The 21,046-nt window shown below is 38.0% G+C and overlaps 1 protein-coding gene across 7 annotated transcripts in view; it reads right to left on the reverse strand.

The window, feature by feature from the left end:
- The window catches only part of LOC109091611 (receptor-type tyrosine-protein phosphatase T-like), a 248,226-nt gene that overhangs the window by 25,076 nt on the left and 202,104 nt on the right, over positions 1-21,046 (reverse strand). For 6 of the 7 annotated variants that reach the window (XR_006155051.1, XR_006155054.1, XR_006155053.1 and 3 more), the window contains 4 exons: positions 19,167-19,354; positions 10,615-10,702; positions 3,414-3,499; positions 367-403 (listed from right to left, as the gene is read on the reverse strand). Coding sequence is in view for 1 of the 7 variants with exons in the window: in XM_042726528.1 (XP_042582462.1) it covers positions 367-403; positions 3,414-3,499; positions 10,615-10,702; positions 19,167-19,354 (399 nt within the window). In the remaining 6 variants the exon portion in view is untranslated. The remainder of the gene's footprint in view (positions 1-366; positions 404-3,413; positions 3,500-10,614; positions 10,703-19,166; positions 19,355-21,046) is intronic. The other variant, XR_006155050.1, reaches the window with a different exon arrangement.

Raw genomic sequence — 21,046 nt, forward strand, 5'->3', positions numbered from 1 at the left:
TTGGATCTCAATTAGGGTGACATTCAACTTAATTTACAAACATTTTACACTAAATACAACCAATAAAGCTAAAAAACAACAGCAAGCTCATTTATAAATCAGAAGCCTATGAAGTGCAAAATGAATTCGCTAGGCCATAAAGCTGCATGCAATGTGAATGCTGGAAACCAGAAAATGTAGTGTATACTGGTACTGTCGCTACTTTTAATTAGCATTCAAAAGCCAACATTAAGTTTTAAGTATTCTTATTAATCATGCTTTTTTTTTATCTTGCTCATAGCGACAGATCTGTAGATTGTGTTCATGTCAGAAGACTTGTCTTGGTTTTGCCAATGCTGTGCCTTTGTTATGTGTTTTGGTAATTACCTTGTGTAGCTATGTAGTGCCTTGGTCTGTGGTAGCCCTGGGAAACAGAATGAAAAAGGAAGATGAAAATTATTCAAATGAAACAAATTTTTATACATGCACAAACCGCATGCAACAATGAACTTGCTTAAAGTAAACTTTGCTTGAATCTAATTCAGCACTCAATGAGACATTGTAATTTCACCTTTCTGACGCCTTGGGTTCATTAGCATTTTAACCACTGTGAAACAAATTGGTGACCAATGTAGCCTTGCTCATGTCAGGCTTTAAAGCATCACTGCAGTTTACGACTGGGTCTGTGGTACGACGGAGATGGTAATTGTTTTATTATCGGGAATGAGATTGGGTAGCCTGATTATAGCTGCCGCGGGGCGAGAAGCCTCGCGCTGAAGCATATCCGCACGTGTTTACTTCCCATTTTGCAATGATCACAATCATATCGACTGTGTCATTATGGTGTTTAGATCAAGTTAGTGGATTTGGAGTAGCCAGGGAAGCACTTTCAATCGAGCTGTCGCTGGCTGTGGACATGGAGCATTTGCTCGAGTAATTTGCAGAAACTCAGAAGAGCGCTTTAAGTGCAGAAATCCCTTGTATCCTTCATTTGTTGTAAGCGAGGCTCTCATGAGCGTAGAACATAAATGTTGCATTAATCTATTAAGCCCTTCTTTGACAGCAAAGAGTGAAGTTGTTCTGACATTTTAAGGTGGTTACGTAATACACAAGACTTTAAAGGTCATAAATGCTATGTTCAAACTTGCAGATCATTACTCCTTTATCAGTATATGCAAAGCTTGCTGTATGTTTAGTTTAGCTAGAAATAAGGAAAATATTGAAATCTGAATATACAGGTCCTTCTCAAAAAATTAGCATATTGTGAAAAAGTTCATTATTTTCCATAATGTAATGATAAAAATTAAACTTTCATATATTTTAGATTCATTGCACACCAACTGAAATATTTCAGGTCTTTTATTGTTTTAATACTGATGATTTTGGCATACAGCTCATGAAAACCCAAAATTCCTATCTCAAAAAATTAGCATATCATGAAAAGGTTCTCTAAACGAGCTATTAACCTAATCATCTGAATCAACTAATTAACTCTAAACACCTGCAAAAGATTCCTGAGGCTTTTAAAAACTCCCAGCCTGGTTCACAAAACAAAACCTCAATCATTTGTAATACTGACAACCTCAATCCAGAGGGTAAGACACAGAATTGACACCCTCAAGCGAGAGGGTAAGACACAGAAAGAAATTTCTGAACGAATAGGCTGTTCCCAGAGTGCTGTATCAAGGCACCTCAGTGGGAAGTCTGTGGGAAGGAAAAAGTGTGGCAAAAAAAAACGCTGCACAACGAGAAGAGGTGACCGGACCCTGAGGAAGATTGTGGAGAAGGACCGATTCCAGACCTTGGGGGACCTGCGGAAGCAGTGGACTGAGTCTGGAGTAGAAACATCTAGAGCCACCGTGCACAGGCGTGTGCTTTTGAACCAGAAACAGCGGCAGAAGCGCCTGACCTGGGCTACAGAGAAGCAGCACTGGACTGTTGCTCAGTGGTCCAAAGTACTTTTTTTCGGATGAAAGCAAATTTTGCATGTCATTCGGAAATCAAGGTGCCAGAGTCTGGAGGAAGACTGGGGAGAAGGAAATGCCAAAATGCCTGAAGTCCAGTGTCAAGTACCCACAGTCAGTGATGGTCTGGGGTGCCATGTCAGCTGCTGGTGTTGGTCCACTGTGTTTTATCAAGGGCAGGGTCAATGCAGCTAGCTATCAGGAGATTTTGGAGCACTTCATGCTTCCATCTGCTGAAAAGCTTTATGGAGATGAAGATTTTTCGTTTTTCAGCACGACCTGGCACCTGCTCACAGTGCCAAAACCACTGGTAAATGGTTTACTGACCATGGTATTACTGTGCTCAATTGGCCTGCCAACTCTCCTGACCTGAACCCCATAGAGAATCTGTGGGATATTGTGAAGAGAAAGTTGAGAGAGACGCAAGACCCAACACTCTGGATGAGCTTAAGGCCGCTATCGAAGCATCCTGGGCCTCCATAACACCTCAGCAGTGCCACAGGCTGATTGCCTCCATGCCACGCCGCATTGAAGCAGTCATTTCTGCAAAAGGATTCCCGACCAAGTATGGAGTGCATAACTGTGAACATAATTATTTGAAGGTGACTTTTTTTGTATTAAAAACACTTTTATTTTATTGGTCGGATGAAATATGCAAATTTATTGAGATAGGAATTTTGGGTTTTCATGAGCTGTATGCCAAAATCATCAGTATTAAAACAATAAAAGACCTGAAATATTTCAGTTGGTGTGCAATGAATATAAAACTATATGAAAGTTTAATTTTTTATCATTACATTATGGAAAATAATGAACTTTTTCACAATATGCTAATTTTTTGAGAAGGACCTGTATATGAATATATGCTAGTTCAAAAGTGTAGGGTCGGTAATATTATCTAATGTCTTTTAAAAGACGTCACTTATGCTCATTAAGATTACAGTTATTTGATCATAAAAAATAATACAAACAGTAAAAGTGTGAAATATTATTATACTTTAATAATAACTGTTTTCTATTAGAATATATTTTAAACTGTAATATATTCCTGTGCTGCAAAGATGAATTTTCAAATCATTACCAGTCTTCAGTGTCACATGATCCTTCAGAAATCATTCTAATATACTGATTTTCTGCTCAAGAAATATTTCTTCTTATTATCAATGTTGAAAGTATTTGTACTCCTTATTAATTTAGTGGAAACTTTTTTTTTGCTAAATGAAAAGTTCAAAAGGACAGCGTTTATGAAGGAATATATATTATAATAATGAGTTAATAAATACTTGATTCTTTTAATGCATCCTTGCTAAATAAAAGTAATGAATTAGCATTTTAATAATACATTTGAATGATTCACATCTATGTAGTTGGCGTTTATGCAGTCACAGAATGAATATATATTATAATAATGAGTTAATAAATATCATATTAACATGCCATAAATATAAACATATAGCGTGTCATACTCACATCTATGTAGTTGGCGTTTATGTAGTCAGAGTGGGGGTCTCCCTCCAGCAGTTGCAGTCGGACACGAGTGTGATCGTCTGTGGGGTCAAATATTCACAGAAGAGCCGGTCTAAAGTTACACATACACTTTAAAGGGGAGCTACACATGCATGAGCTGTCCAGGAAACACAACTGTACTGTACTGTACACACAACGTCAGGAGTTATGTGTGTGAAACAATCACTTTCGGACAGAAAAAAAAAAAAACTGTTGAATTTTACATATATTTCAACTAATTTGCAGATTTAAATGTTTTTTTTTTCTTATACCAGGGTCAAGTACTTCAGGCACATTTGAGTTCAAGAACAAAAACCAGCATCTAATGAGTATGAGAACTGTGCCAGCAATCTCCTTTAATAAAAGACAACACATTTAGTGTGATTTACCTGCAACCTCAGCGTAACTTCCGGAATAAGGAAGACAATTATAATCTTTTTTTTTAAAAAAACATCTATAGTGATGGGAAACATTTTCAAAAAAAGTTCCTGTTTCTAAGCAACTCAAGTCTGGGTGCCCCAAGTTCAGCATTGCACTCTGGGGAATTGACAATAAGAATCAGACCATTTTCCAACGAAGTGGATGTACAGTTGACCAGTGATGCAATTGATGCAATTACTCCAGCACCACCAATCTTCATCTTGTCTTCGCTATAAACACTTGACCTGCTCATGTTTAGCGCAGGCACTGCGTCTTTTACACCCTTAAAAGGTGAAGCTGCATGTCTTGGCAATTACGACGACACTTCTGGAAAAGGGGGAGAGGGTGGAAACGGAAAGAGAGGAGGGGTAAAGGAAAGGTCTGACACTAGCTCCACAAACCCGTGTGGCATTCTGCTTTGATCACATGGAGAATGCAAATGTGCTGTTGAGGCATGTCGACTCCAAGCCAGCTGATGTTCTCTGATGGCAGGCAGCTCCGCAGAATCCCTCCTGATTTCTCTCAGTCTTTCCGTTTTTTCGTTTCTGAGAAGAAGCAGGTCCGTGTCTGGAGCTGTAAGCGGGTTGTGAAGGTTGTTTACTCTCAGACAGCCCCTCCTTCCTGTCCAAACCTGCTGCGTTTCTTATTCTGTTCACTCAAAATTCACTTATAACTTATATATATTTTTTTTAACTTCAGACTTTTTATTTGCTCCTTCTCTCTCGCTCACCTCACAAACATCTCAGCTGTCTCCTGACAGTGCTTTGGTCTGTCTGCTGACCTCTCTGCTCCCCGAAAGGGAATGTGCATGAGGGAAGCAGAAAAAAGGGAAATGGAGCAAGAGAAAGAGATGGGGATAATTAGACGCCACTGAGTCAGTTGTCATAACAGCAAGCGCTCGGCAGGGTTCTTCTCCGCAGTGAGGGGCCAGACACAAAGCTCTAATTGGAGGAGAATGACCGGACTGCAGACGAGTGCTGTGATGCATAGGTACAGTAGTTCTGAGTCAGCCTGCAAAACTATCCAGATGTCTGGATGATCACCTGTTTCGACGCGTATGAGAGGTGTTTCAGTGACATGATGATGAGTAGGGATCTTAATTCTGCACCGTTTGCACCACAGACATGACTCATGCAGTTAAATGAGAATAGGTGTGCTATTACTATTCAAAATATTGAAAGTTACTTTTCTATGCTTAGACTGCTTTTTTAAAAACTGGGGACATGACCCATATCTAGCTGCTCTTTTGACTTGGGCAAGTAAGCAATGACCCAGAAGAGTCTAGCAATCTGCACAGGCAGACACTAATCATGAAAAAAAAAAAACTATTTTGATCACATTAAAAAATAAATAAATAAAATAAAAAAATCTCATTATGGTTGATAATCAGTATGACTGCAGCTTTTTAACGAAAAGATTTTGTATATACACAGTATCTTCAATATATTTTAAATCTGGCACTGAAACATTTTAATGTACAGCAGACTAGATAGCTAGAACAGAATATACTGTTTGAATTGGAAAAAATAAGTTATACAATTACAGTGGCCACCTGAAATTGATTGGATGACCAAGAAATGTAATTATATAGAAGAAGCATCTGCAAACAAATTCTGCATTGAGCCATTTTTGCAATGACTTTCAAGGTCACGAAGATACTTTAGTGCCGTGACATTCATTCATTTTTAAGTTCATCATAGTTTCCAAATACTTTCTAAGGCCATTGCATCGGTTATTGGCCTAATCATGCTGATGCAATCATTGAACAACAACAACAACAAAGCACAACAAGCAGTGTTAGGCTAAAATCTCAGGCGGAATGGATTTCAGGTGCAGTGGTAACATTAAAAATCTCTTATTTTGCACCTCATCCTAAAGCAAATGAATCACAAAAAGAACAACTCAGTTCTTTTGTGTGTTTAAAAGTACAGCACCCTAAAAATGTCAGCAGTCTCTTAATCAGCGCTCTCAAGCCTGTGTCCTTGCCGCTGCTCTTCTATATAACCTCAGTGTGTTGTCAGCTGGCCCCAGTGCATTATACACCTAAACAGCCTATTAAATCCCTGCTCGGCAGAAAAGAGGTTCCCGTGTCAAATGGGCCGAGTGCTGTCGCACACACCTCGTGGCGTGAGAGCGAAACACTCTAATCCAGTTTAATCCATTTCCATCCGCTCTAGGATAAGACGCTTTGCTCGTGAAGTCTACCTGAGAGGGTTTTAGAAAGCAGCAGAAGTGTTTATGCGAACGCTTGAGCTTTGAGAGCTTGGTGTTAGGACAAGTGTCATCCTAATCTGAAAGAGATTCATTTCGGAAGGTTAATTTGCACCAACGGCAATAAAAAGGATATTTTTTTGCCACATACGTAAGGATTCTTATTAAAGAAATTAATTTCCATCCGTTATCCGCACCATTTTGTAAGGAAGTGACCCTATTAGTTTATATGATTAGCTAAAGGATAGAAACATCACTCTTTAGTATCTCAATTTTTTTCTCATAGACAGTAATGATATGAAATGGAGACTTTTGCAGGCCTTTACTACTTCTTGAATGTTTACTTACTTAGAAATCTCACAAAAGCTGTTCTTCAGCAATCAAAAGTGGAATTTCGATATCAATTCAAACACTTCTTATCAAAATTAAAAAGTTGATGCTTGAATAAAGCATAACAGAGTTCTCTGAGAACCTCTAAATATTGATGATGTCTAAATCCACTAATCTTTCTAATGTAAATGAAGTATGAATCTGACTAGGTGTTTATTTCCATTTAAGAGCATTAATTGATGACGATAAACAAACAGAAGCGAGAGCGTAATACACTATACAGCTCATGTGAATGCTAATACTCCAGCTTTGGTCAATACATCAGAGGAGGGGTTTTTTTCTCCCGCAAAGACTTCAAGGGAACCTGACGATTCTGGCAGCACTACGTGAAGGGAATAAATGTCAGAATTTGAGGAGCTCAGAGAGAAGAAATGAGAAAGTGTCTTCATCCAGACACATGGATCCACGCATACAGAGCACTTAAAAGAGCAAGACACGCTCTCCTGTGTTTGGACTAATGAAGATGAACAACCTGGACATTTATTATTCAGCAGGTGCCTTACCTTGCATATTTTAACCTCAGATCCACAAAGGCATCGATGCTAACTGGTTAAAATGAGTGACGGTTTGGATAACGAGCCGATGTGTGCTGGTTATCCTTTGGGGGTTTCATCCCTCCTCATGGGATGATTGCATGATGTTGGTGTTCGCTACATGAATTGCATCATGTGAGAGCTTTACTCAGTAACACAACCAAATTCAGTTCATACAACATTAAGGAAAATTTCCTCTGCACTACAAGTAGAGTTAATAAACGAAGTGACAACAAAAAAGAACACAAAATTAGATATTTTGAGGCACTTTGGGGTCCGAACAACACTGGGCCCTATTCACACAGTTTTCATATCTTTTTTGAAAGTCACACAGGGTTAGAATGATATGAAAGTGAGTAAATGATGACAGACATTTTATTTTTGGGAGAACTATGCCTTTAACTATCCCACCTCATACTGGCAAATATTGAAGGCAACACTGCATGTATCCTTTGTGGATTAGGCAATCCCAGAATGCACCGTTGTGTTCTCTGTTCTTTCTGTTGTGTTCTCTGTGATGTCATTGTCCTCTGCTTTAGGATCAGACCCGGCCTTAGGTATGCTGTGACTCATCCGTTCCTATTCAAACCGGCTGCCAAAGCATTTCCTGCAATCTCAGTCCAAACAAACTACGCAAAGGGGCTCAACAACACGCATGCACCAAATCATAGTAGGCTCACTGTCTACACATACCTCCCTCCCAACCGTAATTGACGAAATATACTAACGAGGAATCATTTGGAAAAGATACAAAAATCTCAGCATACGCAGAAAAGCGGAAATTGGCTTTAAAGGGGAGCAGGAGTAAATACAGCCACCCCCCCCCCCCAACCTTTTCTCATTCTCTGATATGTAAATGTTTGCCAATAACAGTTTATTTTGGGTGTAGAGTCTCGTGAATTATAGATGACCATATGGGCTTGAATGGCTGACACTGCCTGCTGATACACTAAAGGGATAAGCGAGACCGGACAGATGTCTCTAATTAAAACGGCTTTCCTCGTCTCCCATAAATTGTCAAAGTTAATCAAAGGACGCATGGCCAATTTTGTTTGTGGGTTAATTTTTTTCTTGGCTCAGTTTGTAAGACAATCGCTCCAATTTGGGGTGGTTAAACATGCATTCACATAATGAAATGCTTCACAAAACAACGTCCTCCTTTGGCTGATAGACTTGAGACTTTTCAGTTACTTAAAAACCCATTATCAAAGTCCAAATGCAATGCATTTGGTTATATTAAATATAGCCACATGTTAAAGCCATAAAGCTATCACCAAATACAGGGACTGATCTGCTTCATAATATATGTATTCTAATCATAATTACTATAATTTTCATGTTTTTTTGACAGTTTTTTACAATGCTCTTCTAGTCAACATAAGAATTAATTTTAGGGGTCTTTAAGCAGTCATTTAACTATTACAAGAATGTTGTGCTAAATGTAACAAATTACTATATAGTCTAAAGACACAGTTACAAGCAAAGCAACACCCCATGCACCTGGTGTTAAATAAAGACATCTCCCTGATCTCCATTTTTCACTGTTCTTTCCACAAAAAATGATCCTTTGTACTGATGAACAGCCTGATGGACAGTTTTCATTAGCAACTTGTATAATTAAATGGATTTAACTAATAGCAAATTCATCATAATACCCGCTGGCCATCAGTGACTGACAGGCTATTTCATTTGGCCCAATGTTTCATCTCATTTTAAGAGTACCGTGACAGTGACAACTAAATATTGTAGAAGAAATATAATGAAAACAACCAGATATCATTTAATGGTGCTATATTAGCTAAATAATTACCAAAGTCTATCATGGTACTCCCATAACAATACCATATTACCATAATACCATGATTTGACATCTTCAAAAGTATTCTTGGTGAAATAGATTGGTGTATCACGTTCTTATGGTATGTCCATGGTATATGGGAAAAACTATGGTACTTTAAAATATACTGAAATTCAAGTACCATGGTATTTAAATGTACCAATCTAGTACCATGGTAGATTTTGGAGCACTGTAGCCCCTGAATGAAAAGCACAAGCAGAAAATTTAGGGGCACACCTAAATCAGCCTGCAATGCAATCATTCACATATTTTGCCCATTTTAACTGTATTACTGACAAATGCTTTGATAATAAATAGACTTAACTCATAGAAATTACAATGTGCAGTATTCGTTTAATACCAAAAATATATATGATATGAAAAAAAAAATACTATTGTTTTGCATTAATAAGTGCAGTTACTAATAATATTACATGTTCATTGCTTGTTTATTTCATGTTTATACACATTTGACAGTAAAGCACTATGCTTGAGTTGGGAAGCTTACAATATTTATTTTATTAACAACAGTAACATGCAAAATTTAATTCTTATGTAGAAAAGATATATTGTACTCTTATGAAATGTACCATTATTCTTCTATAGTATTATATGGAACTGATCAACAATTTCAGTGATTACGTGTGATTTAGTCGCAAATTGAAGAAAAGTTTGTTTTTTAAAGCACTTTGCAATTTTTCTTACTAAATACATAGAAAAGAGCAAAACTGTCAAAATCTGATTTCTTGATGATTTGAGCCTATAACTATCATTTTATAATTTCAAAATATAAAGGAAAAAGTATAAATTAATGTCTAATAAGCCAAAAAGTGCTCCTCTGTTGCCATCTACAGATTATAATGGTGATTTGATGTATTTTTTACATTTTACACAAGTGTTTGTTCACCACAGTATATATTGGTCATTCCATTGAAAATAACATTTAAATTGAATCATTTTGGTTTTTAAAGTGCTGGTAACAGTTGTGTGAAATGTCTGTTAGTCATTGAAAATTGCTTGAATTTCTCTCTCGAAAGGCTGTACAAACCCTGAAATGAATAATAATGTAATAACATTTGACTATTTCTACCACAACACCATGGTGACAGTTAGCATTACTGCTTCTTGTTTTCTGCGTCAGCGCTGTTTGATCTGTTTATAACAGAGAATTCTGTGCAAAATTTGAATGCATCTCACTAGATCTCACAACAACCTTTATTCATTCTGCGGTGAATTCAAACAATTCTCACTGGATCTCGCAGCGCTGTGCAGTAACAGTGTAGTGAAATCAACTTTGGTCCCGAGTAAAGCTGTTCTGAGCTCGGACAAGTTTGTTTGCGTCACGGTCCAGGTTGATAAATGGTCCACGCTGCACAGCTCAAACGAGTAGCAGGATTTTGTTGCTTTTGTTTAGTTTGCCATTTGATGTTTCTCATATGCAACAGAAACGGCAGGGCGAATTGAACAACGCGGTGGTTGCGCCAGTGCGACCACTTACAAAATTTACTCGCACCAGCAGAAAAAATGGTCGCGAAATGAGACCATTTGGTCACAGTGTGGAGCCCTGAATATGCTGAAGCATATATAATACGTATCATGATATTACCATCTGATACCTCACCGTAGCATAGTACTTTTTAAGTATAAAGAAAAACACATAGCCATTGCTGTGGTTGAGGAGTGAGGTGCAGCTTTCAAGGTGAAAGGAACCCAAAATTTGACTTAAAAATATAGTTTAAACACTATTTAGGATCCTTGTTGTTTCAGTACTCACAAGCGATGATGTTGCCGTAGCGATTCTTGTTGCGGTTTTCATCCTTCTTGGCAGTTTCCCATGGTGCCGTCTGTCCCTCAGCCAGACCCTGGAATAAAATCAAGAATATTTTTTAACATGTTCATCCATTACAGACACTGGTTTTAAACATATACATACACATATACCTAGGCTCATACATATATTTTTTTGATAGCTAACAGACATACAAGTTAATCTTTTCACACTTTGAGATGCTTTTCTAATATAGTTAGGTGTCCCTTTTCCCTTGAAATCACTGAAAGACTCTAGTGTTTGGAAGAGTCTGGTAATTGTAGACTCATCCTTTAGCCGTGGGGCAAAGACAAGACTCTGAAATGTCAGACAAGAGCACTGAATGGTGGCCACTTAAACCCGTAGTGCAATCTTCATCCTGTCCAGCACACACAAGACAAGCCATTTACAGTGATAGATCTAGAGAAACAATGGTGGTCTGCAAAGAGTCTGCATTAAAGAAAGACTTCATGGACAAAGTGATTCAAAACAAGCACATTTTAAAGATGAATTGGAGGGGTGATGGCGCAATTTAGTGAAGGTCTACCTTTAAAAGACACCTCTGTAAAAGAACAGCAATATAGAATCGACTGAGAGACAAAAGTTCATTCACAGACCTCATGATGTGTCTTTTCTTCATTAAACTTTTTTCACTCTAAAATTTGGGGGCCAAATTTCATATAGTAACTTTGGCACTTGCAAGTGAAGATATTGCACATTGTTGCCATAAAGAGACCTCTAATTAGATTAGATTATATTAGATTATATTCAACTTTATTGTCATTGCACATGTAAGGTACAAGGCAACGAAATGCAGTAAGCATCTAACCAGAAGAGGTCAGAGGGCAGAATTCAGTAAGGAGACAGCTGTAGGGAAAAAGCTGTTCCTGAATCTCCTTTTCCTTGTCCGGAGGCTCCTGAAGTGCCTCCCGGAGGGCAGAAGGTTAAACAGTCTATGGTGAGGGTGAGAGGAGTCCATAAGAATGCCGCGAGCTCGACGTAGACAGCGTTTTCTCTGGATGTCCTCAATAGCAGGAAGTGGTGTCCCTTTGGTGTCTCGATCACACACCGGTAAACGTTCACCAGGATGGCTGAAGACAGCTGGTTCTTCTTCAGTGTCCTGAGGAAGAAGATGCACTGGTGAGCCTTCTTGACCAGGCTGGAAGTGTTTGTGTTCCAGGACAGGTCTTCCGAGAGGAACTTGAACCTGGAGACATGTTCAACAACCATCCTGTTAATGTGGATGGGGTCATGCATGCATGCTTTCTTTCTTCTTCCTGAAGTCCACCATGAGCTCCTTTGTCTTGCTGGTATTAAGGAGCAGGTTGTTGTCAGCGCACCATGTGGCCAGGTGCCGTACCTTCTCACTGAAGGCAGTCTCATCGTTGTCTCTGATGAGGCCAATCACCGTGGTGTCATCTGCAAACTTAATGATGGAGTTTGATCCATGCACATGTTTGCAATCGTGGGTGTAGAGGGAGTAGAGGAATGGGCTCAGCACACAGCCCTGTGGTACGCCGGTGTTGAGTGTGATGGTGGTGGAGCAGGTGTGGCCTGACCTAACATGCTGAGGTCTGTTGGTCAGAAAGTCCATAATCCAGTTGCAGAGGGAGGTGTTAATGTCCAGGTCTCCAAGTTTTGTGGTCAGCTTGGAGGGAATGACAGTGTTAAATGCTGAGCTGAAGTCAACAAACAACATCCGTACATATGTGTTGTTATTGTCCAAGTGTGTGAGTACAGAGTGCAGCACTGTGCATACTGCATCCTCTGTGCTCCTATTGCTATGGTAGGCAAATTGGTGTGGGTCTAGTGTGGGTGGGAGACAGTCCTTGAGGTGTGCTAGGACCAGTTGCTCGAAGCACTTCATAACAATAGGTGTGAGTGCTACGGGGTGGTAGTCATTCAGGCACACTGGGGAGGAGTGTTTCGGCACTGGCACAATGGATGTGGACTTAAAGCATGTTGGCACAGTTGCTTGGGTGAGGGACAGGTTGAAAATGTCTGTGAAGACCCCTGCAAGCTGCTCTGCACATGCCCTAAACACACGTCCAGGAATGCCGTCCGGGCCAGCAGCCTTGCGTGCGTTGATTCGGCTCAATGCAGTGTAGACATCTGTGGAGGTGAGTTTGAGGGGTTGGTGGTCTGCTGAGAGTGAGATCTTTGTGGCCGTCTCCTTGCTGTTGCTGTTGAAGCGAGCATAAAAGTCATTTAGCTCGTTAAGGAAGGAGACGTCTGTGACCATTGGAGTAGAGTTGCTTGGCTTGTAGTCACTGATGACCTGGATGCCCTGCCACATGCGTCAGGGGTCAGAGTTGGAAAAGTGCTCCTCTACCTTTAGCTTGTAGCAGTACTTGGCCTTTTTGATGCCCCTCCTCAGGTTAGCCCTGGATTTACTGTAGGCCTGAGCGTCATCTGATCTGAAGGCAGTGTTGCGGGCTTTCAGCAGGAGTCGCACCTCCTTGTTCATCCATGGCTTCTGATTAGGGTACGTTGTGTTCTGTTTTTCTGTTGTGACACTGTCAGTGGGGGTGTTGATGTAATCCAGTACAGAGGAGGTATAGATATCAATGTCCGTGTGAGAGCCACAGGCAGCCTGAGAAGCAAACATACTCCAGTCCATGTATTGAAATCTGTCCTGAAGTAAAGAGTCTGCTCCAGTTGGCCACACTTTGATGGTCCCAACTGATGGCTTCATACGGTTGATGAGGGGTGAATACTTAGGGGTGAGAAACAAAGAAAGGTGATCAGACTGTCCCAGTTGGAGGAGGGGGTCGCGATATAAGATCCATCAATGTTTGTGTAAACATGATCCAAAGTTTTATCTCCTCTAGTGTGGCAGGAAACATGTTGATGGAATTTGGGGAGCATTGTCTTTAATTTGGAGTGATTAAAATCACCCGCAACAATAAAAGCAGCCTCCGGGTGAGCAGTTCATAGCAAGCTTGACATTAGCATCCGGTGGAATATAGATTGCAGTTATAATGGTGGAAGTGAACTCGCGGCAGATAAAATGGTCTACACTTAACCATGAGAAACTCTAGGTTAGCCGACAATAATAATGACTCTAATAATAATTAGTGCAGTTGAATCATGTTAGTTCAAAGTATAATTAAATGTTCACTGTTTAGCAGTGTTGTTAAGTTCTCATATGGTTCTGGGGTAGAAACTGTTCTTGAATCTGATGCAATAGACCTGAATTTCATGTTAGATTATCCAAAATTTCGGATAATTCACTAGAAGGTTTTTACAATGCATACCATTACTGACATGAGCTCGCACATTGAGTCAAAAAATCATTATAAATTCATTACCAATTTATAAATTAAGGTTTAACAAAAAACTAATTGTTCATAATACCTGCTGGCTATCAGCGAATGACAGACTACTTCTTTCATTCATTGTTTTATCTACCTTCTACAATCACAACTATATCTTTTAGGAAAATATATTGTCATAACAAGATATTACATAAAGAATTGTATCTATTTCATGAATTGAGTTCCATCCATCCATCCATCCATCCATCCATCCATCCATCCATCCATCCATCCATCCATCCATCCATCCATCCATCCATCCATCCATCCATCCCAGTATTGCTTTTTGGTACCTCTATTGATGTTGCAGCATTAATCAATGTACCAAAAAGCAATATGAATGGATAGATAGAAAAAGGTAAAAAAAGTAAATAAATAAATAACCAACCAAATGAACCAATAATAAATAAATAAATAAATAAATAAATATATATATTGCATCTCAGGTCCCTAAAAATATATATATATATAAACCAACCAATAATAAATAAATAAAGTATTATAAAAAAAAATAAAAACATAAAATACGTTCCATCATGCATCGCTACATGCAGAAGTTTTTAACTGGTTGGGTGAATCAATCAGCATCAGATAGGGTCATATATGTACAAACTGTTTTTCTCTCCCAAGGCTGTACAATGGATCCCATCTGGAACTAGTGAAGCACAGAAGCCTGAACATACAGACCGTATCATCTCTGTTGTACTGTTCCTTCACGTGCATTAAACGTGATCTGGCACCTGTGAAAATCGAAACCTCATAAAGCCTCATTTTGGTTGAATTGCTCTTTCATGTGTGAATTAAACATGATCTGGCAACCCTTCTAATAAATCAGTCACATTCATTCATGCACAGGGATGCTGGGATCTGGCAACTCTGCCCATGTTCTCATTATTATCATGGTACAGTCAGGGTAACTGAGTCAGTTATAGCCAAACTCTCTGTCTGCCTGACAGAATGTGATGCTAAAACTGTTTGAGGGCTTCTTAATGATACATTTTGAGACATCCGGAGAGAATCGCTACACAAAAAGCCTTAAACTTCTGTCTTCTGGCAGTGAGCTAAACTTATTCTTCATTTGTTCTGTACCGGATTCCTCATCCACCCTCCAAAAATGTCCTCACTGGAGCCTCTCTCTTCTTCTGATCTTCTGTTTTTAATACTATTAATACTTTAGAGAAGTGATGAGAAGACAGTGAAGAATAAAAAGAGGAGTGTGTGTGTGTTTGTGTATGTGGACACAAAGACAACAAAGACACTGTCAGACCTCTTCCTACCTCACACTTACAAACAATTCATAATCCTCTTCACCAGCTACACTTCTACTCTTCATCACTTTGTTATTTTGTTATCGAATGCAATGAAAAAAGTGTCCAAATACTTTATGGGCCACTATAACCTTCTCCATATTTATACGCACCATTAACTTCTCGTTGTTTCTTCTCTCTGTAACGTGAGCACAGATGTAGGATCACACATCTGGCAGGCTGAGATTAATGATGCGATTGTGCTGACAAACACACAGGTGGCCATCCTCAGCTTTGACCAACATGATCAGATCTGCATCACTCACTCCATGTCCATCATATCTCATCCATCTCCATTCCTTCTGTCTCAACTCTATTCATTTGTTCTACTTACGTGTCGTAAAATTAGAGGTGCAAGATACAATAAAGCCCTAAAAAATTTATATTATCAAGTGAGAAATATGACATTGTTCATTAAGTATTCGCATTTAGTTTGTTTTTTGACTTTGTTTTAATAATCATATTTTCAAGTCATTTTTCACATCGCTTACCAGCATAAATCTATGAATTGTGAAAAAAAATTAAACCGTAAACAATTAAATGTATGAACACTGTTTAAACAAGCACAATTCAATTAAAATGTATGAGATTTAAACAAAATATAGTTATCGATGATAATTATATAAATCTGATTACTGTTTATTTAAACTGTTCAGTTTATTAGTACTGCTTTATAAATCATGTTTCATTTACGTATAACTGACAAATATGCATCATATTAAGTTTTTGTGACTGATGCATCACATAGATGTTCAGGAAAATTATATGGTATTACAGCCGCTTTTTAAATATTTTTAACTTTTTAAAAATATTTAATTTAATACTTTAATTTAATTTAAATAACTTAAAATTAGTAAATTAAATTAAAATATTAAATTAAATGAGTCAGATTGTCTACTGATGAACAAGTCCAGATCTAAAGCATTTTATGACACATATCTTCATGTGAGTGTATTTTAATTTATTAGCTAATTAGCTTGATACTCTATTTGAAAGAGTTTTAAAAGCTGAAAAAGTTCAATTATTAGGCACTAGTAACATTAAAATCTCATTTGCAGTAAAAACCACCTCCAAATTCACAGTAAAACATGCATTATGGGAAACGCAGTATTCGCCCCTAATGTGCTCTCGCTCATATCAGCCAGTCACAAGCCAGTAAGCAAACACTCCATTCAACTCAATGTAAATGTATTGAGTTTCTCCTCCTTCACCGCATATTAGGAAAAATGACTTATTTTCGGCAGCAAGGATAGAGATGGGCTGATGCAAAAAGCTGCCAACTTCATTTGCAGGCAAAATTGTGAGGCAAATCAGGTTTGAAGAGAGAGGCGATAACAAAAAGGTGTTATAAAAACGTCTGCCTTGATGAATGACCCTTTAAACACGGAGGCACAGGCTCTGGTGCTATCAGACTGCCTATGACAGGAATGAGCTGCCAGCCGTGCATCGATCTCATGTTTACCTCAACACTTCAGACGGCTTAGGGCAGCCTATACAGCTGAAATTAAGCTAGGCCTAGCCTAACTCTTCAAGTGATGCTGTTAAGAGAGTAAGAGGGGATGTTAGCACAGACCTCTGTAACATCTAGATCTCCTTCAGGCTTGGTGCGGAGCTGCATTATCCTATTTCCATCATTCACAATGGTAATTTTGAACACATAAATTGGACAAAATAGACACTACAGAACATGCACATCAATTTGTTATTTTGTCGTCTCTGAATAATAAATCAGAAGTATGACAGACATAACTATGAGTCATTCTTTATAAATGAGAGTCTCGTCTTTAAAAGTGCAATCTTTGCCCTTTTAAATATGCCTTCAATCCAGGTGATTGAAAATTTGGAAGCAGAGAGCATCCTTCCTCTCTAATTCACTGATGTCTCTTGTTGCCAGAGCCATTCATCAAGGCCCTGTCTGAATACACAACAATGTGCCAAATATGATTCATACTTAAACTCAAGCAAAGTTCTCTGCTAAATGTTTACACAATACTCTCCTTTGATAGCCTACTTAAGAGTATTCCTACATTAGTGAGCAAAGAGCTGTTCAGAATAACTGATTACAGACCAGATTTCATATTAGTATTCTGAATAAGACGCTTACAAGCCGAAATATTCAGAACATACCATCACAAAACTTAGCCATCACAAATAATCTTGAAGTATAATCATACTACAGTAGCTACTACATGCAAACTACATCTCTCATCTTAAAATATTTATATACAAACAGATTGGCCAAAAATGCTAAATTGGCATCATATTTTACTCACCCTCAAAACTTTTTGGTCTGTTGGTCACACAAAAATGCACCAATAATGACTAATAGAAACTGAAGTTGAAGTAGATAGAAAACAGTTTGAAATTGAAGTAATATTTCACAATTTTTCATCACTCTTTTCACTGCATATTTGATCAAATAAATGCAGCCAAACAAAAAAAAAAAAAAACAATTAAAAAAAAAAAAAAAAAAAACATAAAAAAGTCAGAATTATTCCAAACTATCTACTTTTAAGGTGTTTTTTCCCTTAAAATTTCCAGTCCACATTCATTTTAATTGCAAGGACAAGTGCGGCCAGCACATTCTTTAAAAAAAATGTCAAACTTGTGTTGCACAGAAGAAAGAAAGGGTTTGGAATGACATAAGGGTGAGTAAATGATGACAGAATTGTCATTTTTGGAGGGTGAACGATCCCTTTAATGAAAACAAATCACAAAGTGAAGCTGGAACTCATACAAGGCAGCTACTTCAAAGCCACAATTTGTAGGAAATACATTTAGAGGAAAAATAAATGACCTTTTCAAAAGTTCATTTCATATCTCTCTTTTGTTGGCAGCATCTTTCCTCTAGCGCTATTCAAACAAAATAACAGAGCCACAACGATGCCAGTGTGGGATTTCTCAATCATAAAACACTTTACCCTACTACAACATCTGTACCTTAAAAACAGAGAACAATAAGATGCATACACAAAAAACATGTCTTTATGTTCAAATGACAAGGAGACAATCTAACGGATGCAATTTCTATGTTGCTGACCTTCGTGAACAAGCAAAAAGGAGTTCTTTCTTTGCATTATTAAAGCGAGCAGATCGTGTGTGGGGACGGCAGACATAAGTGAGCCTTCAAACCCGAGGTTAGCATGCTTTTTTAAAATCTAGAATAAGACATACTATTGACACAAAGGTCTTTGCATATTCTTACCAATAAAGGTTTAGACAGGGAAAGATAATTGGTTTTATAGTCACGGGGATGTTGACCCCTTCTGTGGCCCACTGTGTGGGCAGATTTTTCAAGTAGTGCATCGTATCTCACGTGACTTTTCCTGAACAAAATGCCAGCATGTTATCGAGATCCACAGACCTGCTTCTTTTAATATGCAAAGACGCACTTTAATTAGTTATTCAAATGTGTTTAAGAAATAAAACGATGTGAAAAAAGACAGCAAAAAAAAAAAAAAAAAAAAAAAGATGCCTGGCATTTTAATAACCCCCTCAATAAAACTGTTTTAAGATTCATTTCACATCATTTTTGGGCTAACTGTGCATGCAGAGGAAAAAAAAAACAAAATTCATATCTGCGCGGCTGTCGTAATTACTGCAGAGAGGCTTTAGAGAAATTTAGCACACTACAAAGTAAGCAAATGATATTGAGAGCTACAGAAGAGAGAAAACTTTCAGCATAGTACAGTAAAGACGGCTTCATTTATTAAATGCAGCAAACAAATCAGCGTCAATATTCTTTTATTTACTCTCTTTAAGGTCAAGTCATTTTTATGTAAAGCACATTGAATTACCACTGTTTCTGAAATGTGCATATATAAATAAACTTGCCTTGCCATACTGAAAGTTTCATTCTTATTGATGTCAGTCACTCAAGCTCAAGACTTCTTACCTCGTACTCCTCTTTAAAGCCGTAACCCTGCCCACACTTCATCTGAGTGATGTGCTGGAGCAAGTCTGCCACTCTGATGGCCGGTTGGAACTGGCCGGCCTGGTAGGACATCTCCACTGACTCACAGCCTCCATATGGGTACGTCTGGATGGTCATCGAGGGCTGGGACATCTCACTGTGGCTGCCATCTGTGGAGGAACAATTCACAATCCTTGTGTAAGCATCACAATGTCCAATCGCCAGCTGGAAGGCTGCTGCTTCCACACCAAACAAGGCAAGCAAGGCAGAATACTCTGGGTTGCACGTTCCTATATTTATGGCATAAAAGCAATGGACTCTTCCAATCCTGGTCATTTTACGAAAAAATTCTTTGTTCTGTAGCATATAGTTTCTACTGAGCAGCATGTTTCAATTACAGTTTACCCAGAAAAGGCATTATTCATTTCTACAACTGTTGGATTCACAATCTCCCACGTATATTACAATCTATCAATGTAAAAGCCTCAGGCAAAAATGGAAACCCTAGAAGATTGTGCGCTTTTATTCAATAATTTACAACCTAGGCAGGTTGAACTGCTATAATGAATAGTACATATCTATTTCAGACCATCTAAAGATTAAATTGGATTCTTAATGTTTTCCCAATGCTACTAATATTAGCAATATTTAAATGACAAACTTAGCCTGCATAAAAAAAAATACATTAAAGTGTAAATATACATTTTAAATGTATTAAAAATGCAATGGCCATCTCCCCCTCTCCCTCATCCAATATATAAAATAACCGTTTCAATTCAAAGAAGTTTTTTTATGCTTTAAAATAACCATATTTAACAATGTAATTTATGACTGTGATAATAAAGCTGAATTTTCAGAATTCTTTAGTGTCACATGATCCTTCAGAAATCATTCTAATATGCTAATATTACAATAGAAAACAATTATTTCAAATTGTAACACAGAAAACACATTTTTGAATTGATTTGATCAATTTTAAATGTAAATACTTAATTTCATATGACTTTTAGGAGTACGCTATAGCAAACAGACATGAATAGCATTTTATGGGAACTAGCCAACCAAAGATCAGAAAAAATGATAAAGAAAACACAAATATTTGCAGTCTAGGATATCATGTTGCTCCCAAAAAAGCACACCTTTGTTTACTGTGCACTAATACCTCTCAGTCGAGACCAAACCCCTGAAAGCTCGGCTAAGACCTCGACTACTGAGAGATATCTGAGTGTCATTCAATCACAGCTCAGTGCAGACTTCAGTTATGCATGACAATATACTGAGACGCAGACAATCCGTCCTTGCATACTCTTTTATTAGAATGAGACTGGGAAGTAGTTTATTGATGTTAATGAGTTCATTAACTAGAGGAATGGGGGAAGCAAATGACAAGAGATTTTTTTCATATGGCCTCCTTTAACCGACTAAAGCATCATTTAGATGCAAAGAGGAATGGAATATTACTCGACAAATTATTAATGTGGCTATTTGCATCTTAATCGCCTTGAAAATTCATTATACACTTAAAGTAATTCTGGGGCTAAAAAATGTATAATCCACACCAAACATCTACGCTTTCGACACGGCGAAATACAAGTAATTTTGCATGAGGTATTAGCACCGTCGCAACTTTAGTGCCAGAAGGAAAAAGTTGAAAGTATTAGTGGCGACAATGTATAATGAAGAAAACAATTATGCCACAATCGTAGCCTAAGGAGGGTCTTTTTAAAGGGCACAAAAAGTAAGTAGCAGAGAGATGCTGAGACTGCTCAATAAATCTGAACAGGTTCACAACCAGCACACAAAACATCATTTGGATCTGACTGAACGGTAAACAGTTTTGGTTCCCACTGACTTCTAATGTA

Source organism: Cyprinus carpio, chromosome B6 (assembly GCF_018340385.1).
Source record: "Cyprinus carpio isolate SPL01 chromosome B6, ASM1834038v1, whole genome shotgun sequence".
In the NCBI taxonomy this organism is placed as follows: Eukaryota; Metazoa; Chordata; class Actinopteri; order Cypriniformes; family Cyprinidae; genus Cyprinus; species Cyprinus carpio.